At 43.6% G+C, this 25,575-nt stretch overlaps 1 protein-coding gene across 1 annotated transcript in view; it reads left to right on the forward strand.

Annotated features, from left to right (window-relative positions):
* FAM13C (family with sequence similarity 13 member C) overlaps nt 1-25,575 on the forward strand; it is a 794,386-nt gene that overhangs the window by 743,509 nt on the left and 25,302 nt on the right. Inside the window, exons 12-13 of the mRNA XM_078642967.1 lie at nt 2,167-2,363; nt 8,791-8,892. Of these exons, the coding sequence (XP_078499093.1) occupies nt 2,167-2,363; nt 8,791-8,892 (299 nt within the window). The remainder of the gene's footprint in view (nt 1-2,166; nt 2,364-8,790; nt 8,893-25,575) is intronic.

A 25,575-nucleotide genomic window follows, 5' to 3' on the forward strand; every position in this document is an offset into this window, starting at 1 on the left:
TATAATTATGAGTTATTCATTCATAGATTCATGAAACTCCTGATAATATGTGAATTACGAGTGCCATGAATTAGATACACAGAAGTTTAACAATTGAACAAGTTATGGACTGTACGTTTCTCAGAGTGATATTATCAACTGAAAGAAATCCCTTAATTATGTATACTGAAAAAAGGTGATAAAAGCATTGGTTACCAGTTTGCCGACTTAAAGTGTGAAAAACAGTTTCAGGCATCTGACCAACAGGCCTAAGGAAAGGAGGACAATAGAGACTGGCACCAGGAAGGAAGTATAGGAGGGTGTGGGAGCTGTCAGAACCCTGCTTGTAGAAATGGTTTTTAGTGATCTAAATTTGAGAAAGTCAGATTCGTTGTGTAAAGACAGAAGTAGAAAGTTTCACAGGGTTGAGCTTTACACAGAGACATGAGAGCCAACATTAGGTGGGGAAGATAAGGGATCAACAACACCAACAGATAATTTGGAGCTTGGCCTTGTAAGACTTTGTCTATGGGCCGGATGAATTTCTCTTTCCTTTGTAGAGAGCTAGTGGAAGGCCTTTACCTCGAACGCAATGTGGCCATGTTTCAGGCTGAGCAGGAGACAAAGGGCAGGATGGTTCTGGACTATTTGGAGTTTGAATATTGTTTCATTAGTAAACCACTGTAGAAGTCATTGCAATAGTGAAGATGAGAAAACGGTTGATAAAGAGCTGGTGAATGTTCCTCTTCCGCACCACATAGCATTTTTTTCAAAACATATAAACAGTTTACTCAGGAAAAAAAGAAAATGCATATCAAATAATTTCTTGTTTGTCTGCCTGGTTTACCAACTCCTCCACAACTGTGTCCCTATACAGTACTGAGTGACAGAACCTCCCACGCAGTCAGCACCTCTCACCGTATACCCTTTATTATACCTTTTTAGAGTTTGAGCTGCACAGTCAAGTGACTACAGTTCACATGTTCCCAAGCCCCACCTATCCACCTATGGATAATCAGCTGTTACTGAAGCTTTGGGTGGGAAAGGGCAGTGGGCATTCATTGGCACGTTCAGCTCCCTTGGGACAAGGGCCTGAATAAAGTTGGAGAGTGGAGAATTTGGTGAAGGTGTACGTGCAGTAGCCACGGTGAGTCGGGGGCAGTATATCTATTTACAAATTAGAACTGCACCACCTGCCATGGCACACCTGAAATGACATGATTCAGCTCCTTGCATGCCATGTGAGACACTCACTCCACGCTGCTCTGCATGACCTGTGCAACCTGCCATCCAGGGCCGGACTGGCTACCGGGCGTTTTGGCATGCTACCGAGCTCGGGGCTGATGTCACTGCGGTGGGGGCTAATTTAGTTCATGGAGACCTGTGTGTGCTTCGAAATAAACAAAGCAAAACAATTTTCGTTCAGCACACGCAGGTCCCCATCAACGAAATCCGCCCCCAGCTCGCAGCATGCCAAAATGCCTGGTAGCCAGTCCGGCCCTGCTGCCATCACCAGCACAGTGCTGCCACCTAGTAATTGTACCAAGATATCCACAAAACCAGCCGTGACACAACCACAAATCCGACCTACCATCACACACCGCCACAAAATTAGCTCTCTGACTCACTTGTCAGACTGTCCTCTCTAACGCTGCCAGATTTCCCTATAGGTCAGTTCAACCCTGGACTCCCATTCCCAACTACTTTCTAATTAAAAAAAAAGACTCTCCCAGCCCATTCAATAGGCTTTCTTTAGTCTTTCTTCACTTTTAGTCCACCCGTTAACTCCCCTCTTCGCCCTAAGCACTTTGTGGTACACTCCGACATGGAAGGGATGACAAGGTGATGGAGGGCAGCAAGCAGGACTAGTATGAGGAAGATATGGACTTGTTAGTGAACATTACCAGAAAGTAATGAGGCAATTTTCATACAGAAGACAATAGAGTAAATATTGGATAAATAATTAGTGTAGACCACCGTCTTTCCCACTGACCGTTTATTGTCATATGTGAGGTGGTTGGAGTGCATCTGTGATGAGGTTGAGGGCAGGATACATAACTCTGGTGCTTTTCAATCCTCTAGAGTAGACAATAGTACCAGTGGATGGCATTGTGGAATGATGGTATATTGCTGTATGGGAATTTTCATCCATGTGAAACACTGAAACATATCTATTTTTGCAAGCAGGAAGAAGAAGATTCAGATGACGACTCTTCTCAAACTTGCCCAGAGTTATCGTGTGGAATAGTATCAGAAATCAGAAGTGATGAACATTCGTGCTGCTCCGATGAAGAGAGTGAACCCATGTTTATCTCCTCGATGGACGAGCGGAGAGCGGTCAAGCAGCCTGCCTTGTCCATGTCCAACCTGCACGAGGCCACAATGTAAGTCCCTTCCCTTGGAAGTCACTTGTGTTGACACCTATTACAATTCGAAATGAAACCGAACATTACTTGCGTTTCCATCCCAGTGTTGTCAATCATATAAATATTTAGAGATTATTCAAATTCCAACAAATAATCCTATTTGTATCTACATTATGTCAGCAGTAGCGCACCTCCAAAAGCCCCAAAGCTGCTGTCTTCTTGTAAGCAGGATAAATAGGACAAATGCTGCACCTTACGGTGTTACTGTTGCAATTCAGAGAGCTAACAATCCATTGTCAGAGGGGGATTGTTAAGTGTTGTTTTAAACTACTAGAAATATTTCATGTTTGACATCATTTTCATATTATTTGCAGTTCACTCTATACTTTAATAGGTATAAGCAACTTTGATTTAAATAGTTGATTAAATACAGAAATTTGTAATGTGTTTTAATAGTATTAGGACCTAGTCTTTCGGTCGGTTTACAAGTATTGCAATATTTAGGTAAGGGGAAAGGGAAAAAATTGTCATTGGAATTTGAGCTTTGATGGCTAGAAAACAGAAACGTTGTGCTGGTGATCAGAAATGTAAAGCACATGCTAGCCACCCCTGCGAACATAGGCATCAACACCCCACCCACAATGCTTAAAAAGAAAACCCTTCGGGGTTCTTATGCTCAAGTTGGGAGGAGGTTTTAGGTTCGTTTGAGAATCAAAAATGGCAAAAGGCTTACAGGGCCTCTCACGTTTTGGCTATCTATGTCTGCCTTTACCTCATCTAATTCAGTTACCTTTATGAAACTTACTATACTCTAGAAAGGTTTTGGAAGATGAGAAGGGGTGCATTTCCAACCTGCACACGGTGCCACAACACGTGGTACTGACCAACATTACTGGAAAATGACAAAACATTCAAGGTCAACAGCTGTAGGATGGTAGCTTAACCTCACACCGAAGATAGTTCTTCTGGGCATATTGGGAGGAACACTTACTACCCGCACACTAACAACAATGAGCTGTTCAGTAGCATAAGACATCCTATGGAGATGGACAGCTAATGAGGCACACTCACTGCAGGTGTGGCTAAGTGGCATGGACCACCGCTCACATTCTGCAAAAGAAATCTATTAAGCCAGAGGATGTATTTCACAAACATAGAAAGATCTGGGTCACTTGGTGGGACCACTGCCAGCATATTGACACCTAATCCTTGTTCCCCCTCACACCTACTCCTACTAAAATGAGACTCAAATAAACCTTGAACTATCCAATAACAAAAGAAAGGCAAGCGAATACAAATATGCTTACATTCTGATTCAGCATATGGAAGAGACCTGCTCTATCGTTTGCACCCTCTTAGATATGTCTGAGTGGACCTGATCATAATGTAATATAGCTTCAAGTACGCAGTGTGATTGTTAAGTGTAGTTGTAAAACGCACTATCACCCACAAGGCAGTCCTGGCACTGAGCAGGTGTATGTGCTTAGTCCTGCCTATGGTAGGTTGGTTAATGGAAAAGCCAGGTGTTCAGTATCTTGTAAAATTCAAGAGGGGAAAGGCTCTGATGTGGAGTGGGAGACTGTTAGAAAATGGGTCTCTAGTTGGCAGATGGTTGCATCCTGTCCAAGTAGGGACGACAATCCTTGTCAGGGTAAGCTAGATACACACTTTAAATTAACCTGTGCTCGCCTTCTGGTAGCTTGGCACAGAGCAGGCAGGCTTACCTTAAGAGGCAATGCGTAATGTATTTGTGTAATACACACACACACACACAAACACACACACAGTAACACAATAAAAACAACACAAAAACACTCCACACGGGTTTAGAAAAATAGAAAATATGTATCTGAGTACAACAAGACCAAGCAACAAAAATCCAATCAATAGAGGTCGAGATTTGAATGTAAAATAAATAAATGCAAAAACAGTTCTTTAAAGTCAATATTGCTAAAAGGTTACATGAGGTCACAAGGGACTGCGGTAAATCCAAAGTTCAGGCCAACCGAAATGGAGGGCAGGCCGGCTATGAGACTCACACAGGTCCAGCTGAAAAAGTACCTTGGATGTAGCAAAGCGCCGACACTGAGGGCACGATGCGCTGATCTTTTCCACGTAGTCAGGTCGCTATATCGTCGTCGAACTCTGTTGAAATATAGGCAATGCATCGTCGTCGAGCCACGCACAGTGTCGTCGTCGGGCTGCACAGGCTATAGAAACGCTGTTTTCGAACAACCTCTGTGTCTGCATCGAAAGGGTGATGCGTCTGTTCCGACCAGCGCAGTGGTGACAATGCATCGGTTTCGTAGCAAAACAGCTGCAGAACCCACTTCCCAGGACTGGAGGGGGCACCTAAGGCAAGGGTAGGACTCACAGATGGCAGAGTCCAACAGCAGGATTGCAGGAAGTCTTTGCATCCTTGAGACTTCAGAAAACAGGAGATACGCCAGCAAGCCCTTGGAGTCACCCTGGGTTCAAGTGTGATGGGTCCAGTCCTTGTCCACTGCAGGGCAGGGATCAGCAATCAATCAATCAATCAATCATTTGTAAAGCGCACTACTTACCCGTGAGGGTCTCAAGGTGCTGGGGGTGGGGGGTGCTGCTACTGCTCGAAGAGCCAGTTCTTGAGGAGTCTTCTGAAGGTCTTGGGTCTGCCGTAGGTGGGTGGGGAGGGAGTTCCAGGTCTTGGCGGCGAGGGCAAAGAAGCAGTTCCTCAGAACAGTCAGTCAATGCAAAGTGGCAATCCTTACAGCATAGCAGTCGTTACTCCAGCAGAGTTCTTCCCAGGTCCAGTAGTGTACTGGCTTTGTAGGGTCATAGCCCCAATACTTATACCCAAATGGCCCTTTGAAGTGGGGGGGGGTGACTTCAATGCAGCTCCTTGAAGTGCACAGGTCCCCTTTCACCCAGCCCTGTCTGCCAGGCTGTCTGTGTGTGTGGGGGGGTGGGGGGTGGTAATCAGCCCTTTGTGGGGGATACAGGACACTGCCTATTCCAATGTGTTAGCTGCCACTCCCCATGTATGCCCAGGAAGACAATCAAAGTGTAGACAAATGCAGCTGAGTCTTCTATCACATTCACTTTCCCTGTGTGTGTGGCTATCTAAAGAGAATGCACAAAGTGTAGCAGTCACCCAGCCCAGATGTGCAGTGGAGACAGGTTGCAGGCACAAAGAGCAAAGTTAAGAGCAGAGAAATGTCTACTTTCTAAAAGTGCCATTTCTAAAATAGTAATACCAAATCCAATTTTACTACTAAAGAGGATTTATCATTACCATTCCATAGAGATAAAACATGATTTAGCTCCTAGTTTCTAATTAGGAATTACAGATTTAAAAGTGTTTTAATGAATCCCAATGATAGTCTTTGATAGGACATGGCCTCACAGTAGTGGCAAACTAATTTAGCTGTAGGTCTTAAAATGCCACTTTTATAAAGATGGCATTTTCTTATTTTAACCATCTTGTGCCTCTGCCTGTCTCTGAATACACGTCTGGGTTAGAATGACAGCTGGGCTTTGTGCATTCCTTTTGGACAGTCACACAAAGAGAGCTGTGGTGTGACATTTGCATCCTGACAGTCCATCACCAGGCTGATTGGCTTTCCTGCAGTAGATTGGGAGGGAGGGGCTGACACCTTCACTGAATAGGGCTGTGCCTGTTCCCATACAAAGAGCTGCATTCTCCCCTGTAGTGCATCTGGAACAAGGGAAGGAAGTGCAGGGACACTGTGAGGTTCAAAGGCCACTTTTGTTGCCCCCACCCCACTTCAAATACACCTTTTGGTATATGTTCTGGCTCCCTGACACCCCAAAGTAGGTCATTTTGGGGTCCTGAGGAGACTCTGCACCTAAGAGGAGATACTCTGCCAGGATGGACTGCTACTTTGCCACTGCTGTTCTTTTTTTGGCCTGCTATAAGCTGATTGTTGAGTTCTCAGGAGGGACTGCCACTTTGCACTGTGCTCTGCTGTGTTTACAAGCTGCCTGCTGCCGTGAAGGAAGAAGAATCCTGCCCCCTACCTCCAGTAACCCTTGGAACTCCAAGGGCTTGCCAAGCTTGCCTCCCGTGGTGGAAGACTCAGGGACATAAATGTCTTCCTGGTGTTCAGACTGGGCGCTGGGTCATTTTTAAATCTCTTCAATTGGGTCACCAGGCGCACCCTCAACTGCCAGCACTTGTTCTGGCCTGACCTAGCCTTCCCACGTCTGGCTGGAAGACCCTATAACCAATGAGAGAATTGGTTCCTGCGGGGAGGGGATTATTGCACCAGAGTCCCCATCGGAAACAGGGCCTGCTTGTGTCATCCCGCCCACAAGAGAGGTACTGTGAATTTGGGGAGCCATGTGGTCCTGGTAACTGTAATCGCGTGGTCCCCATAAGTGCATTAAGCATGGTAGGTGGTGAGGCTTACTCACATCTGCACTTGGGGGCACAGGGACTCGTCCCCCTTCCTGTGTTCTGCGCCACCGCTGGTGCCGCAGCATTTCTCTGCCCACATTACGGTCCCTCCATTCCTACAGCGGAGGCAACTGGCTTAGCCCCAGACGAAGTTACCTTAATTCCCTAAAAAGAAGCACCATCAGCATTACATCCTTCAACGAGACCAGGTTTGTGGGCTATAAAGTTTAACATTGCTCCCCTGCTAACCCAGATGATGCGCATCCCTGCAACAATCAAACTGGTGTACTTTCTACTATGGGCCCGAGCAGTCACAACGTCAAACTCAGCGCTCCCTTGCCATTAACGCCTACAAGTTTGTAAAGAGTTAAAGACTGGGCTAAAATTACCGTAAAGACTCTAATAGGAGCCCAGTGCTGAAATACTACTTGTTTATTTTTCGTTTAACACACTTTATTCATAATAGCATCGTGATTTACTTACAGGATTTTTGATGTTTTGGTCTTACCTTATTTATTAAAACAAGCTATATTTTTCTAATCTGGTGTGGGTTCTTTTTGCTTGGTGTTTCCACTGTTCTACTGTGTGAAGTGTTGCACAAATACTTTACACATTGGCTCTTGGGGTAAGCCTGACTGCTCTGTAACAAGCTACAAGAGGGTGAGCACAGCTTAATATAGGCTGTGAAACTGACATACCCTGACTAGGATTGTGCTCCGTACTTGGACAGGGTGCAACCCTCTGCCAACTAGAGCCCCATTTCTAACAGTCACCATTATCAAATTAGAAAGCACAGAGAAAGGTAGGAAATTGCATTCATTCAATTAACATAGTATTTAAGTGCCTTTAGCACGCAACAAAACTGTGAAAGCCACTGGGTACAAGACCCAGGGGCTGATTTAGAGTACGGCGGGTGCTGAACACCTACAGAACATTTGCCAACTGTCCCTTTCCCTCAATTTAGAGTGCATACATTTGAAAACACTTTAAATAGGGCGGAGGACACAGCTGCCAGTTTTTGGCAAGCATCCAATATTCCCTAAACTCTAAATAACCCCCTTTAAATGTTCATCTTTATCACTCCTTGACCAGAATTTAAACATTTGCCGGGAGAGACCTGGAATATGTATTTTGTTAGCTATAAACTGTAAGGTGTATTATAGGTTGGAGCAGACTCTTTAAGCACTAGGGGCCAGGTGTAGGTAATTCCATTTTCCCGACGCTAAAATACCAAATCATACTGATTCGGTATTTTAAATTCGGAAAATGGTATGTAGGTGACAAATTACCGAATCGTTCAGATTCGGTAATTACCGAATCGGTAAATACCGATTCGGTATTTGCCATTCATTCCTATGGGCCTGGAGGCCCATAGGAATGAATGCCAATTTCCGTATCGGTATTTACCGATTCGGTAAAAGGGGGAAACATTGAAGGGTGGCAGGGTGTCACTTTGACACCCTGTTGCACCCCTCAATTGTGTATGGGTTCACATGTTGCTGACATACATGCCCTAAGGGCATGTATGTCTGCAACATGGCACTGTTGGGAAAGCAAAAAAAAATTTTTTTTCCAAGGTTTTCATTATTTACCACCAACTTGTAGTTGGTGGTAAATAACGAATCCTTAAAGCCCTGTGGCACTGTTTACAGTGCTACCTACATTTCAAAATACAGATTCGGTAATTTTACCAAATCGGTAAATTTACAGAATCGGTAAAATTACCGATTTCGGTAAAATTACCGAATCTGTATTTTGAAATGCCCTACATCTCAGTATCCAAATACCGGTCGGTAACGGCCGAACATCGGTATTTTTGGCCGTTACCGACCGGTATTTGGATACCTACATCTGGCCCTGGGTCTTTTACATTGTTGTTCCGCATTTTTCTTGTATACACATCCCTTAAGGTCATAACTTTGGAAGAACAATCAGGAGGCAGGCATCCTCACCCAGAACTGCAACTGACACTATTATGTAATGCAATTTGTGAAATATTTCACTTTTGTGTAGTATTTTTAGCATATTTAATTATATTTATTACAGGCCTGAACTACTTGATCAGCTGAGAGATGCCCGAGCTGATAAGAAACGGCTACGCAAAGTTTTAAGAGAATATGAAGACCACTTTTTAAGACAAACTGGAAGGTAAACACCACTATAAAATGTGCATGAGCTGTAGATTGTTCTAACAATGTGTTATCCTATTATCATGTGTATAGTTCTAAAACAAATTATAAAAATCATTGGGCCTGATTCACAAAGGTAACTTTCACTTTTGAATAATTGACACTTTTATGTTTACTACTTTTTTGCTTATTCACAAAATTCAAGTGTAAGTTACTACTGAACCATCCCACCCAAATAAAAACAGTGGGACGTGACCAGGAGTTGAAGATGGCAGACGCCTGACTTGAGAGCTTCAATCCTGGGGCTGAATCCTTCCCAATCCTGATGCGCCAAGAATGTATTTGTGAGGTGGCAGCCCCACATACAGTCCGAGTGGCCCTGGAGCGCCCGTGGCCCTGTGCCAACTGCTCCCAATCGCTGCCTAGCACCACAATATGAAGGTGGCAGCAACTGGCGCAGACTAGTCTGCACCAGCCTGAAATTGCTGCAGCGTAGCCAGGCTGGTGAACTCTGGCGGGCTGCACCTTTAGGAGTGGGCTAGGAGATCGCTACTGTATCCAGCACTTGTCAGCTGACGGCAGCCCCATTGTGGTGACCCTGTCCTAGCTGCTCCTAATCACTCCCTCACACCGCAATATCAAAGTGGCCGCGGCTGGCACATACTGGTCCACAGGGGCCTCAGATTGCTGGGGTGTGGCCCTGTAGGAGTGGGCCCGGAGAACGTGACTGGACTCCAGCGCTGGTCCGTTGATGGCACCCTGTGGTGGTGGTGGTGGTGGAGCGAAGAGTAGGGCCAGTGGTGGATTTTGTCCGGAGGTTTGCTGGGCGTTCCCTGCCGACCATGAAAGTGGCGTCCTGCTGGTATGCGCCTCCCGATTATCGTAGCCTCTACGCAGCATGGGCAGCCCTCGTATGCTACTCTGCTAGAGGACCAGGAGGTGGTGAAGCCAGGTCAAAGATGCCTGCATCTTGAGGAAGCTGAGGCAAGCAGAGAGACGGCTGGCCTGGCACCTGACGATGGATGCCCCTGGGTAAAGTGCAGCCTGGACACCGCATTGACAAGGTGGGAAAGAGTTGAGGACGGGATGCCCATGAAGTGCCCTGAGATGCTTAGACGCAACTTGCGGGGCCTGAGGTGAGCCACCCTGTTTTCATCTTTGTGCTGGGCTTTTGCCCCAGTGGGCATGAGTCCTGCCTTTCCCCTGAAGGGCGAGCATTCGGCACAAGGCAAACTCTCAATGGACCCCCAAGCACAGGGGGTCCAAACAAAACACTCCTACTAGATCAAAGACTCCTCTCACAAATGGAGGACGCAGTTCAAGACCCAATGATTATATTACACTATGGCCAGGTATGGATCCCTCTAAATATGCGCAGTCCAACACAGGCAAATAGGTGGGGCTTCTGCTGAGAGACCCTGTGGCTTGACAGGAACTCACCTCTGCCTTCTGAGAGTACATCTAACTCGATCATACAGGAAAGTGTAGGAAAGTTGAGTATTATGTGGTGTGGGGGGTTAGTCCTCACCATTTAATACTGTCACGATACCCCAACAATGGTACTAGGATTCACACAAATAAATCGTGGTAAAGTGGCAAAGAGCAGTCAAGCTTTACTAGAGGAACATGTGTTCAGCATTTCAGAGTACCAACATGAACGATAAGTAATTTACACGACTCAAGAGAAATCCTACACCAATTTATAAAAATAAAGTGTACTTTTATCTTAATTTAGACACCAATATGAACAGAATAGCATACATATAACGAGAGGTCTAGATTTTTGAAGCACTAATAAATCAGTGCAAAATATTTAGGCTTTCCTTTTTTCAGTTTCTATTTTTGGTAAATTCTAGTTTTTTTTCCCGTGTTTTCAATACCTTAAAAAAAACAATGGTATCAGTTGTTACAAATTGTCGCGCCATTAAAAAAAACAGAAACAGTGTTTTTCTGGTGTTAATGGAATGTTTTGCTTTTAATTATTGCTTGCTTTCTACACTGATAGTGCATGTGTATTGACAGCTTGTGTACAGGGTATATGAGGTACAAATATATTTTTATAAACCAAACTTATTGTAATACACCATACAATACTTCTTTAGTGAGTCTTTGGTCATGTGCGCTCGCTCTTTCCTTCACATGTAAACGTTTATCTGGGAAAAGGCCCTCTCAACATTGGCACTTGAGACGGGCAACGCCAAAACAGCCAGTACACAATTTGCTAACTCAGGACAATGACATAGCTGTCCATGCCAAAACTGGTGCAACTGAACATTGTAATTCTCTAGGACATATTCTGCAACATATGCATTGAATTGGGCACACATTCCCCTGGTTATTGAAGCGGTCAAAAATGAAGCAGTACTTTTTAAAGTCTGGAGAAAATTCTGAAGGGATCTAGAACTTGTGCAGAGTACCTCAATGAGGCTTCATTAACTTCAAATGCCATGGTCGGTGAAGGGACATCTCTAGGCATTATTGCAAGCCATTGCCCATACACTGTAAAATAAAAATTCCTGAATTGCTCCTCAACATGTCTTTGCTTACAAAGTATATATAAACAACGAGATTCTATTCTTAGGGGACTGCTAACGAAACATGTCGACCGAGTAGAGAGTTAAAATTACTCACATATACTCTCTTCTTTCCCTTTTTAACGTTCCCAGACAGAGATATGAATAAAGTGTATTTTTTCTACTAGCCAGGGGATTTTTAAACATCACTTTTCCCTACCACACAAATCACCTTCACTTATCACACTTATAGTCTATCAACACATTATCATGTGCTCCCACGTAGTCGTAGGTCGAAGCACGCCCCACCCCGTAGAAGGACGGGAAGACCCCAATGATGAAGCATTACACTATGGGATTCATAGTGTGTGAGGAGTATTTTAAAAACACATAGTGCTTTTTTCCCCAGACTTCAGTTGGGAATAAGCTTGAGTCACACATCACGAGCAAACACTAAAATCTAAAAAGTAGGAAAAAGGATAGAATCCGGTTGTATATATATAGTCTCACTGGAGGTAGGTTCTATCAGTTACCTCTATACTCCCCCCTTTTTGGTTATTTTGTTTGCTTACCAAGTGGCAAGACTTCTAACATGGAGTTGTTGCAGTTCCAAAGTCACTAAAAGTGCCCACCAGCTAAATGACACAGTTAGGATGACTCTTTCTTTGATGCCACACAAATCTCAAAATTAGAAATATTTGCATTTTAGTACCTGGGCATAACAAAACAGTACACCAGAATGGACTACAAAGTCAATTGCATTCTTCATGAACTCTGAAGATTGTAAAGATGCTTTCAGCATACCATCTACCAAGTGACCAGGATTTCTTATAGGGAAGCACTTCAGCTCAGGTATCGATTTTGACAGCACGTCATATAATGTTTTCATATAAGTAGCTGAATTACTGCAAGTACAAACAATTTCACTCCAAGCTTTATTGAACTTGGTAGGAACTTTTTGCAGCAGCATTTCAAGTGACACTGCATTCCATGTTTACCAAACGTCTGGTGTCATGTTTTCACCACTATCTCAGATGGTTGCTAACAACATTCTTTTCCTATATACCGGTCACAACACCTTGCATTGAATGTTCAAAGCCTGTGGTGTTTGGCAATTCACCTACAATCAATAGTGACTCGCTAGAAAAGTGGGCTGATGTATCAAAGCATTTCACCCATTCTCTGTCTGTGGGTAAATGTGATGCTACATATTGGAAAAGGTTCTTATGAAACCAGCCATTTTACCTATCAGTGAAATCAAATGTAATTTTCTGATTGTCTACAGGTTATGAAATAACTAAATAAGACCTAAAACGTGTTTCTAAACACTGCATTTTTAGGCTAAAGACCACAAAACTGAAAAAAGCAAAAGGAAGAAAAAACAATGTTTTAGTGATATCCCTAAACAACAAAACTCAAGCAGGATAATGTTAGCCCAGTCTTTCTTGCTGCTGCCTTGTATAACAAAGTTACATAGTATTAGCCCCTTCAGGACGAAATAAAACTGACTCTTTTACTCATCTTTTCCTTTCTTAAACTGGCACTTAGTTTGTGGTTGCAAAGGGGTTTTTTCAGTGTTTATGTGTTTATGCTGGTCATGGCTATTTTCCTTTCAGTGGGGTTTTATCAGTTATTATAGGTTTAAACCTAAAACCAGATAGCCTAAAAATAATACATGAAAAATATAACATTGCTGTCAATGACAAAATCCACGAGTGACAATCGGTCACTTGTAGGTCGAGTTACATGGAACCCTTTCAGGGTTAACATCATGTAGGCCCCTGGACCAAGCAACGACAGTCGGATCCATTTTTCCTATCCCGTGGAGTCCAGTGCAGAGTTGTCCTGGCTGTTCCTGGTGCTGTAACAGGAGCTGCAGGATGCTGTTTTTACTGTTTACAACGGGCTGCAGGAAACAGAATGCAAAAACATAACAGATGCACAGATGCTGACATTGGCTGAAGGTTGTACAGTGTTCCCTGTAGATGCAGCACTGAGTGTGGAGGTTAGTTTCCGGATTGGCAGCTAACAAGCCTTGGTAGCGGTAAGCACAGCGAAAAGGTACTGGAAATTAACTTGGTCCCGGGGTGTGAGGTAGCGGCCTGAAACTTTGTGGTAGCCGAGACTATAACTCCCACAATGCACTGGACCACCTGGATTTAGGCGATCCCATGGAGGACCCGATGGTCTGTGATTCTTTTGATCCAGTGAGTGTTTTTACCAGCAGTTTGCAGGAGACTAGTGCCACTAGTTCAGGGGAGTCTGAGGGTGCTTTTGTCTTCCACAGGGGTCCTTCCCTTCAGGAGTGCTTAGTTTTTAGACAAGGACAAGGGTTGTTCACTCAGTTCCAAGTCTGTTACCACAGGAACGAAGTATCCATCTTTAGCTTTGGTACTGTGGGCAAAGTTCTGTTTTCAGCAACATGGGTCTCCTTTTGGTCCTTCCTTGATGCAAGTTGTTCAGATCTGAGGTTCAGGTTTCGGGGGGAGGTCCCTTAAATCCTAAAGGAAGGGCTGTTGGAGCTAGTAGCCAATGGGCATCTAGAGGTGACGACATCCGGTGGTGTAGGTCACCTTTTAGATCCAGAACTGTTTAGACCAAGAACTCTTTATTCTGTCATTCCTAAAGATGGCAGGAATCAAATTGTTTTGTACAGACCAGGCTGCTCACCCTTGAGGTGTGGCTAGCCTTCTGAGGTGTACACATCCCTGCAAAGCTAATTTCCCACCCGCCTCGGTGCAAATGTGCCTTGGGCAGGGAGAGGGCTGTTTCCTCCACTGGGAGCCTTCCATGATGCATATCGGGCAGTGCAGCCTTTGAAGCTCACTGCCTTGATGTGCCACTTCGCTAGCTAGCTTGGGAGGAAAGAGGTGTGACCACCTTCCTGCCCAAGCCTTTGTTCCTGACTCCTAGGAGTGTTCACACTGCCTGTCAGCAGGTCAAAATCTAGTCTTGGTGGCAGCAGAGATGGGAATGCGTGGGCTGACCAGCCGGAGCACGATGATGCTGAGGCAGGCAGGTGGGCAACCTCTAAGGTCACCATCTGAGTGCATACCTCATCACCCAGGACACAAGATTTGTGGCAAGGGTTATAAGACACATTGTTTGATACCAAACATTACCTATTTCGGCGATATAATGGAGCTGCCAACTTTGAGAATGCCCAGGTGGTAGCCCATGTTATCCTATGGACCGCTAACACTTATAGTGGTTTCCAATGGGGAACGCCACTATAGGAACATATAGGCTTGCACTTATATGTCCTCACCTTTAACATACTGCACCCTGCTCCTGGGCTGAGGAGGCCTTCCCTAGGGATGCCTGACCTATATGAAAGACAGTGTATTTGAGTGTGCAAAACATGGTGAGGGCACAGTCTGGTTCGCAGTTGACACTGCTCCTGCAGGATGCAATGCCAGGCTTACTGTAGGTAGTTTGCTTAGGTCCACCTGTGTGGCGCACAACCATGCTGCAGCCCTAGGGACCCCTTTCCCACCTATGCCCTGGGTACCCCTGGTATCATATATTAGGAACTTATACGAGGGTAATCTGCTTGTCAATTGGGATTGACAGTTCACAGAACAGTTTTAGGGAGAGAGCATTGGCCCTGGTTAGCAGGCTTCAGTGCACTGTCAGAGTCAAAATGCAGCATCTAGTAGTCTGAATGGGGGCACACATTTTGAGGAGCATCTGCAAAGAGCCCTGGTTTCTTGCAAGAGGTATGTCCGTGGATGGTCTGGGACACACTGAAGGCGATGGCTTGGGGTATTCTCATTAGGGAAGGCTACTGCCTGAAAGGCATGAGGGAGATTGAGTTGCTTAGACTTTGGGACAACCTCATGCCTGCGAAAGAACATCATAAATCCCATCCCTTTAAGATACTATGGCGAACCCTTATGTCCCTACATTGGCAAATCTGCATTCTGGAGCATAACAAGGTAACTATATTCTGGCACACTTGAAGGCTCAATTCAATGAAGGGGCAATAAAGCGGGCCCCTTCCTCACTAACAAACTTTGGGCTTAGAGGACTAGGGGCTTTATTCAAGAGATGAAGAATGATGCAAAGATTCTGTGCACCATCGACGAGGAGAGAACTGAAGCATTTCTTCATTTTTATAGTGGCCAATACAGAGAATCACTGGACTCCTATGTCCAGTCCCTTGCATTGCCATGCCTCTCCCAGCGTGACCGAGAGGCCATAGATGATTCCATTATTAAAACTGAGGTCCTGGGAGCCATTAAACATCTGTTCCTGGGCAGGGCACAGGGTCTTGACAGATGTATTGTTGCTTTTTATAAGCTCTGTGGACCTCTGCTGGCACTCTTACTCACAGAGTTCTACAATAGCATGTCCTAGACCTGTGGCCTGTCGTCCGTGATGGCAAAAGCCACGGTTTCGCTCATTGTCAAACTGGACAAAGATCCGACTTAGTCATACTCTTGCAGCATGACATTCCTACTATACATTGGTGCATAAATGATGGCCAAATCATAGCGACCCACCTGGAATTATATCTTACCAGCCTAATCAATGCTGACCAAATGGGATTCATCCCATCTAGGTCTACCCGTGGATGTACCAGACGGACAGTCCACCTCAAAGACATTGCACGGAAGCGCCACAAGGAGGTGTTCCTACTTTCTATCAATGCTGAGAAAGCCTTCAACCGGGTCGATTGGTCTTTGTAGAAGGCCACCTTGGAGAGAGCCGGCTTTGGATCTTGATTTCTGGGCTGGGGGAGGCCTGCTATCCCCCACCCTGGCAAGAGTCCATGTTAATGGCTTTAAGTCATGACCCATTCAGATTCAGAGGGGCACGCAACAGGACTGTTCCCTCTCCTGTGCTGTTCACCCTATATTTAGAGCACCTTCTTCAGAAGATCTGAGAGACAGAGGAAATACGAGGGGTACATTATCACCAAGACACTTTTATGTTCTCTGCCTTTGCTAATAATATCTTGCTTTCACTGACAGACCCTAGGACACATGCAGCCATTATTGGAGGAATATGAGAAGATTGCGGGCCTCAAAACTAATACAGGAAAATCCTTGAGATTGGTGGTGGTAGGTGGGGGCTCTTCTATGTAGACTCCAAGCAATGACCCAGTTCCAATGGACACTTGACTCCCTCCCATATTTAGGGGTGATCTTAAACTCGGATTTCCAAACATGTGGGCACAGCAATTTTAAACACCTGGCACGCTCTCCTAAAGCACAGATTACCTACTGGCGTTTCCATGCCCTCTCGCGGGTAGGGAGGATTGCTTCCTTCAAGCTGGTCTACTTTCCCTAATATCCTTTATATGTTTCAGCTGCTTCCGCTCCCCCTTTCGAAGGCTGAACTGGTATAGTTAACTGACATTTGTAAAGCCTTCACCTGGGCAGGGAAGAAACCCCAGCTCAGTTACGGCACTAGTACATGCCTCCTGAAACATGTGGGCCTGGGAGTCCCGAATATTTGTCTCTGCTATCTAGTAAATCAGGCACGTTATATGGTTGATTGGCTACAGGACAAGTTGTGGTGCTTTATTGACCAGAATATGACAGCTAGTCAGCTTGCCGAGGTCCCTGGGCTCCCTAAGAGCCAGACATGCCAAAACATATACATCTCCCCAGTCAGTAGAGTTACCCTTGAGGCCTGGGCAGCATCTGTCATGATGAAGAGATGGTGTTTCTGGCTGAAAAGGCACACCCTAGAAGATCTGACGATCAGCACCACCATGTGAGGGAGTGAACTGCAGTTTGTCAGAGGGACAATTTGTTCTCCCAACTGCCTAAGAATTGACACCACTGAGCCTGCAGGCATTGCAGCAATAGCCTCATTTGAAGATTAGTTTTTGAAACTAAAAAGATGCATTGATGCCAGGAATGAAATCTGAAAACTGTTTCTTTAGGAACTTGTTCACAGTCCTAAGGTCTAAAATAGGATGATATTCCTGCTTAGGCCCTTTCTTCTGAACCACAAACTAGTAGGAGTAAACTCCCTTATCTTACTGGTGCATTAGGGCAGGTAGGTTCTGTTGCATCTTTGATGAGGAGGGTGCTACCTTCCAAACTAAGCAAGTGTTGATGATCTTGAAAAGATTTCTTAAAAGAAATGGGAGGAGGTGGTAAATTGAACCTCAGAGAATAGCCATTCTCTTTAATAGTCAACACCCATCTGTTTGTCATAATCTTTTTCCAGTCTACTAGAGGATTGCTGAGGTTTCCTCCCAACAAAGTGGCGAAAGGAGGAGGGGGAAGAGTGGCTTTCCTGCAGCTGCTGATGTTTGCTTGCTGCCTCTTCCTTTCATCGCTGAAAGATTTCCCAATGTTGATGGGACTGCTGGGGCCCCTGAGAGGCTTCAAATCCTCAGATGTAGAAAAAGTATGCTGTATGACTTTTAAGGAATGTTTTTTGCAATCCTTACATTTCTTTAAGTCACCGGCTTCTAGTGTTTCCAACTAAGTAAGCTTGTGCTGAATTTCTTTGTCCCCATGAGCGCCAAATGTCCAGAGAAAGGAATATCTAAATCTTTTGTTGTGCCTACGGCTTTAAACCTGTGAGACAGAGCTATAAAGATCGGCAAAGAGTCTGGCCATGACAGTAGCCATGGGCAGCTAGGTCGGCAGCATCAGCAGCGGCTCTGATCACTTGGCTAGATACCATCAGGTATCAAGGTAACATGTCTTGAAATCTCTGAATAGTTCCACACAGAGACCTATCATCTCATCGAAGAAGAGCAGTGGCAGCTGGACCACAGAACTTCCTCCCTACAGAATCCATCTTCTTACTTTCCGTCTCCAGAGACACTGTGGAGGCTGGTGACGTGGGATGGTGTTTTGTTGGTGCTGCCGCTATTATGACAGACTCAGGATTTGCATGCAGGAAGAGAGGGTCTTGTTCAGTACCATGAAGGGAAGACTTGGATAAAGCTGGAGTGAGGCACAACTCCACTGCAGGTTCAAGAATTCCTGGAACCATGTAGCAAAAGGCGAGCCGAAGATTGGGGATGTAGAGTGTCAAAAATGACTGAAGATTTAGGGCAGACCAGTGAAATTGGTATATTAACTTTCTTGGCCAATCTTACCAAATTCTCATTGAAGTTGGACACGTCATCAACAGAGGAAATCCTGGCTCTCGGGGAATCTGTACTAGTCAGAGTGGTGACGAAGTGAAGAAGATGTAGTAGAGTGAGTGGGATGAGATGATCTTTTTTAAAAATTAAAGCTTATATTTTAATTAATATATGCTCTATATAAAAGTGTTCTGTGATTCAGCATGGGGAAGGGACTATTCATTGCGTATGACTTGTAATGACTCTCCACTGAAGAAGAACCAAAGTATATCATCAAAGAACAGTTGGCTACTAAGATGACAAACAAATTATTTTTTTAAAACATGTAAATTCACCTAAAAAGCTTCCATTCAAGAGATGTACACCAGCGATAAATTCACCCACATCTTAGGTATTATATACATTTGAAAGACTGCAGTTTCAATGAGAACCAACAGATGTCCTGCCTGATAGTTTATATTAAATACATAAAGATACAGTACCACTAACAGTTACTAAAAAGCCTTGCAATAAATACGTGACAGTAAATTGATGTCACTTCACTAATAAATGTACTAGTAAATGGTAATGCTAGATCATCCGTCTTAAATTGCCAGCTTTTCAAAATGTTTCCCTGTTCTCAAGAGGTGGTAATATTTGCCCATGGTATGGCATTTCCCCATACGTACATTCCTATATTCACAAAACTCACCTCGTTTGGTGTGTCTGTGTGTGTGCGTGCGTGTGTGTTCGTTATTTTTTTATTTTACAAGGCAGGAGAGCCTAGCATAAGATACTTATCTAATTGGTGAGGCTAGAGTCACATTCTGGTATATTTACAGTAATAACTTAAGACAATTTATATGAAAACTATTTGAATACATAAAATCTTTTCCTTGACTAGAGATGTGATGAATAAAATATTAGGGAATACATAGATGTAATTTAAATGGAACTGCAGTCTTTACACATCATATTACTATCCAGCCAAGATTGTGGTGTTATTTACTTAAATGACCTATGTTATGTTAATAGTTTTTTAAAGCGCTCGATTTCCCAGATGTGTCTTGGCGCTAGCAGCAGGAGCATCACTGAAAAGAGCTCTGTTTGGAACTAATGGTTAAAAATCCAGGTTTTCACTTGCTTTCTAAAGACAAGCAATGTAGGGGCAGTTTTAATATGGAGTGGGAGGGTGTTCCAAATTTTAGAAGCTCAAAGTGTGAAGCTGCTTCCACCCCACTTTTATTTCTTAAATCTGGGAACTAAAACATTTTTTTCGTCCTGCGCGCATGAAATTCTATTTGGCAAATACCATTTAAAAGATTGTTTTAGGAAAAAGGGGTCCATACCATGAAGAGCCTTGAAGACCAGGAAGAATACCTTGATATTGTTATGCGATTTCTGACTGTTAACTAGTGAAGCTCCTTAATGGCCTGGGAGACAGATTGAAACTTGGGTATTCCAAGGAGAAGCCCAGCAGCTGGGTTCTGCAGAATTTACAATTTATTTAAGTACTGTTCCTGTGAGCTCAGATAAAGACAATTGCAGTAGTCAATTTTTTACAACACTAATGTGGTTAAGACAGTTCTTTTTCGCTAATGGAAATGAAATCTAATATTTTCTTAATAAGTTTTAAGGTGTTGAAGGTGGATGAAATCACAGAATTTATTTGATTAACGTAAGTTTGTTATCAATTATGACTCCCAAATTTTTTGACTTAATGACCAGAGCTGGTAGCTGGCCCATCTCCTGCTGCCAGATGGAAGGTGACGAAATCTGGGGGTTGTTTCCAAACGCAATGATCTCGGTCTTTCCTGAGTCTAATTTTAGGCAGTGACTGTACATCCAATGGTTGATTGCACACTTGCAGTCGTGAAAATTAACTTCGATATTATGGATATTGTAAATGTTGATACTACAATTTGTATGCCATCTGCATAGGATGTGAGGGAGAGACCGAAGGACATAATCAAGAAGGTTAGTTTAGTTACATAAAGATTGAAAAGCCTAGGGCTGAGTGAGGACCCCTGTGGGACCCCTTAAAGTAGAGTAAAAGGTTTGATTACAAATGAATCTAGCATCACTGTTTGCTCTCTATCTACAAGAAATTATGTTAATAATGCCAGTGCCTTGTTCCTTGCACCAACATTTTGCAACCTGTGAATTACGACCGAGTGGTCTACTGTATCAAATGCGGCCGACAAGTCAAGAAGGACAAGCGCTGCTCTTCCTCCACTATCCAGCGCCCTGATCTACTCTGTGGATATTATAAGTGCCGTCTCGGTACTATGGCCTGGTCTGAACTCAAATTGTGTTGGGTCCAGAAGTTGGTTGTTTTGGATAAAGGTCATTAGTTTTTGGTTCAGGAGTTTTTCTATTATTTTTGCCGGCAATGGCAAACAAGATATGGGCATATAGATAGTTGGGTCCTCAGAATTGAGACTAGGTGTTTTTTTTTAGAAGGGGAAGGACTGAGGCCTCCTTCCACTGTGAAGGAAAGAGATCAGTTACAAACATGAAATAAGACATAACAGTAAGATTCCTGGCAATAAGTTCAGGGATCATTTTTATGACAGGTAGGGGGCAAGGATCCGTCAATGATCCAGAATTGGTAGTCCTAATTAACTCTGCTACTTGTTCTGGTGTTACTGCGGCGAACTCCAAAAATGGTGACTGTTGAAAGATTTCCTTACTTGGGATTATGTGTTTTCATAATAATAATCCTGGAGTTTGAATTACTCCTAGTGACAAATTTTGTATAGATTAGATCTAATTTATCCCTAAAACATCCGGCAAGTGAATCACAAAAGACTTGACTACTGCTATCTCCTTTGTAGTCGAGGGATTTAGTGAGCTTGGTAACTACCTGGAATAGTTCTTTGGAGCAATTTTGTGCACTGCCTATCTGCTGAGTGAAATACGTTGTTTTTTCTTTTATAAGAACCTTTTTATATTTGGGGCAGAGAGCTTTTGAGATTTCCTTATAAAGATCACTGTACTGTGGCCTTCATTTCCTCTCTGGTCTTCTGCAGGTTTCTTTTTCATGCCGAAGTGCCTGAGTAAGCCAGGGGGCTGAGCGTTTTTTCTACCTGCTTTTGATGTCCTAAGATGAATTGCTACAGAAATTGCTTCACCAAGCCATTTTGTATTTTCTCTTGAGGCTGCCTCTGCATCCTGGGGAAGAGATGGTTGTTGATCAGCCAGTTGTGATAGCAGCTGCTCACTGTCCACCTTTTTCCAGTCCTGGTACTGAGTATTATCATCACAATTTTTTGGGGGCTGAATGTTCAAGGAGGAAGAGGTTTATAAGATTATAACGTAGTGGTCCGAACAAATTAAGGCCAAGATTTCTGTAGTTTTGATTATTGGAAAACATTCCTTCCAGTGTATGGCCTGCAAGATGGGTAGGCTGTTGTGCAAGCTGTGAAAGGCCTAGCGTCATCATAGTTTCTAGGAGTTCTGAGGTATCTTTATCATTAGATGAATAAAGATGAAAGTTAAAATCTCCTAATACTGTGAAATCATTTGCACAGGCCCCATGCTTCTAAAAAGCTGCCCTTAGGGCCGGGAGGCTGGTAGATTAATAAGCCTGAAAAAGTTTGTTTATGTGAAATTTCAAAGCTTAAGGATAGCACTTCGCAATCTGAAGATGATACCTATAATTTGTTCCTTTTTTTGTAAAAAAAAAAAAAAAAAACACCACCAGCAGTGCCAAAAAGAATAATTATGTTCGGTTTATTATGAGGTTTTCGCCTATTCGTGAAATTTCGGGATGCCTGTTAATTTATTTATGTTCTTCTGTATAGGTCACAGGAGAAAAGATTTTCTCATCAGAGCCATTTTGTTTACACAAGTTTCTCTGGCATGTTTATTTTCCGTAACTAATTCAGGAAGCAAGGACAAGCCTTTCAGGGCATTGCTTTGGGCACAGTATTAAACGCTGATGTTTAGTCCCCTATACTCGCAGATCATTATGCTGGGGCTATCAGCTAGATACATATGCTGATGCCCAAGAGTTGCTCTAAAGCCTACATGTTCTAGGTTTCTTACATTAAGGTTCTCCTTGACCCACAATCCTCTCCTACTGGGACCTGTACTTCATGCGGCTTCCATAAAAAAAGGCCATGAAACTATCGGTGTTTACAGTTGCAGAGTATCAGACAGTAGTTCCATGCCTTTCGGCAATTAAGTGTTCATCCAGTTCTGTCCAGAGTTATAAGATCAATGCTAAATCTCTACCCAAAAAAAATTAGATTTTTTTTATAACTATAGTCAAGACTTAAGATTTTTTCGGGAAACCAGATTGTAGGAATCTTCTGACCGTGACATCGCAGAGGCCATCCCCCCAAAGTAACTAATCATGTGCCACGACAGCGGTAGCAATTCCATCGGAAGAACTGCAAAAGTACATTGCACCTCCATTTTGTGAACTGTCTCAGAAGATAATTTCCCACATGTCGAAGACTTCATATTTACTTTAACCCTCTACCATTCTACATCCCTCACAAGGGTCTTTATTTAGCATATACTACCCCCTATCCCTGGCCCCACTTCATTCAGTCATCATTACCATCAGTTTCCAAGTCACCCTTTTTGAAGGTATCCAATTTTTCAATCCTAGGAAAACGCAATTGCCATCTTGATGATCCCTCTAATCCTGACACACTTAACCTCCTGGAATCTCTATCAGAAGATTGCTTTTCTCAATTGTCAAGGAGACGACTCTAACAGCTGGGCTTATTCTCGATCCAATTTTGTGCCAATTATGATTTCATTAAAAGTGTGACTGGTTCCACTTACATGGTCTGATCATGTGGCAGTGCCTTTCAGAATCGTTTTCTATTTCCATCAAAGAAATACAATTCTTGCCAGGTCTCTAAATCCTGCCCTTGGTCCAAAATTCATCAAACAACAATATAGTGTCCTTTCATGAGGACATTAAAACTGTCACTTTCAATTTTAATATTTGGATAACTTTAACCCTATATTTTATTGCTCCCATGCATTAGATTAAGCTAAACAGTCAAACCCACACTGTCCCTTAGTTTTCAGACACTGTTCGTTTAGCTCTATCTCACTACAAACACTTGTGATATGCAACGAATAGTGACTATAAGCTCCATATTAAACTGCCATAGTATAGTCGCTTATCTTGCCTCGAAAATAGAAAAATCAAAAAAAAAACTCGGGTCCTTTTTGCCAATGCACAAAATCAATCTATTTCTGAAATGACCAACAGTAATCCACATTTGTAAAGCGCGAACAATCACCCGTTAGGGTTTCTAGGCGCTGGGGGCCGTCGGGAAGATTAAGCAAGCTATTGCCCAGAGTCACATGGTGCTGGGCTAATCTGCCACCGGCCCGGGGATCGAACCGTGATCCCCAGATTCCGGAGTCAGTCGCCCTGGCCACGGCGCGACACCTCTCCACCTCTTTCTCAGTCTCTACCTCACAACAAAGCCACCCTTTTAAAGAGAAAATCAAAAGCATTTATTATAAATTTTCCATCTTCACTATGGCATTTCCGTCTTACTGTTGACATCCATGTATGAACTTTCACTTTGAGAGTCCGGTCGGGAGCCTTTTACAGTTGACTAACTTCAGTTTTCCACTTGACCCCTGTCCATATATTTTACAAGTGGTTGGATATCAGATCTGTCCCAGTCTTAATGCCATTGCAATTTATTGATAGAATCTGCTTCAGTGCCATGGTCTTGGAAGAAGGCTATTTTTGATATTACCCCTTTTGAAAAAATACAGCCGCTGACACTTCTTCACTTGCTAGCAATAGATTTCACAGCTGCTCTAAAATTCTAGAAAACACAGTAACTCTCCAACTCTTGAAGGTAACAACTTGGATGCTTCAAATTCCAGTTTATGGCCTCCACTATACAGTACGTAAATGGCACTAGTAACCATGCCTGATGACCTAAGATCTTGGACAAGGAGAATCTGGGGCCCTGGCCCTTCTTGAGTTCTCTGTGGCTTCTGTTACTATTTTCAGTACAGTGCTTATATCACACCTCACTGATTTCAGAACTGGCGAACACTCGTTAAAATAGTTTGTCCTTTTTAAGTGACAGATGCCAAACTATTACCTACTCTTCCTTTCAATCTGAGCCATTTTCCCTGAAATGTGTAGTATTACAGGGATTTTCCCAGTCCTGGTCTATTTAATATTTGCAGTTGCCAGATGGATGCTTAGCCAGAAATGTTGGCTTTAATATCATCTCCTATGCAGATGATACACAGATCATTTTGTTCACAGAGATATCAATTGAACACAGACCAATTTCCTTCAATGTATGACAGTGGTCGCCAACTGGATGTGTCAAAACTGTCTCCAGTTCAATGGAGGTGAGACAGAGGTACTGATGTTTGACAAGATCTTGATGCTCTGGTCACCTAGATAAAGGCCAGAAGAAAAAGTTACCTGCAGTAACGATCTTTCTGGTGAAAACTGTATCTACCTGCAGATTCCTCACCTGTAGAACATACTCAGGTGTCAGACTGGTTCCTTAAACTTCAAATCTCTCACGGATCGGTAGAGGAGGGGGGTTTGCTGCTTTGTATTGACACCAGAAGTGGCTTCCGGTGATATCACCATAGGCATAGAGCAGCCTCCCCGGCGAAACAATGTCAGTTCTGTACCAATTTTTCCAAGCCTTTGTGGTGAGAGGTAGATGGACATCAACAGAGTAATGCAGTAATAATAAGGTTAAAGCGGAATCTTATTAACTTTCCATATAACGTACACATCAAATAGGAAGGCAGGTGGGTCAGTGAGGAATGTGCAGGTAGACAGAGTATCCACCAGAAAGATTGCTACGAAAGGTGAGTAACTTTTTTTTACGATGGATACTTCAACCTGCAGAGTCCTCACACGTAGAACAGATTACAGAGCAATACAATGCCTAAGGGGGAGGTTTGATGGATGGTTAGACAAGGACAACCTGCAGAACCGATCAAGTGAAGAGTCCATCTCTACACACTTTGGAGTCCAGGCATTAGTGAAGGCAAAAATGTACAAGGACGCCCATGTCATCACCTTGCAGATATCTGCTAGTGGAATGCCTCTGACAAGGGCAAAAATGGTGTACCTGGCTCTGATTCCTTCTGGAGGTTCCTTCTTAGCCAAAGCATGATGCAG

This window comes from Lissotriton helveticus, chromosome 5_1 (assembly GCF_964261635.1).
Source record: "Lissotriton helveticus chromosome 5_1, aLisHel1.1, whole genome shotgun sequence".
Taxonomy (NCBI): domain Eukaryota; kingdom Metazoa; phylum Chordata; class Amphibia; order Caudata; family Salamandridae; genus Lissotriton; species Lissotriton helveticus.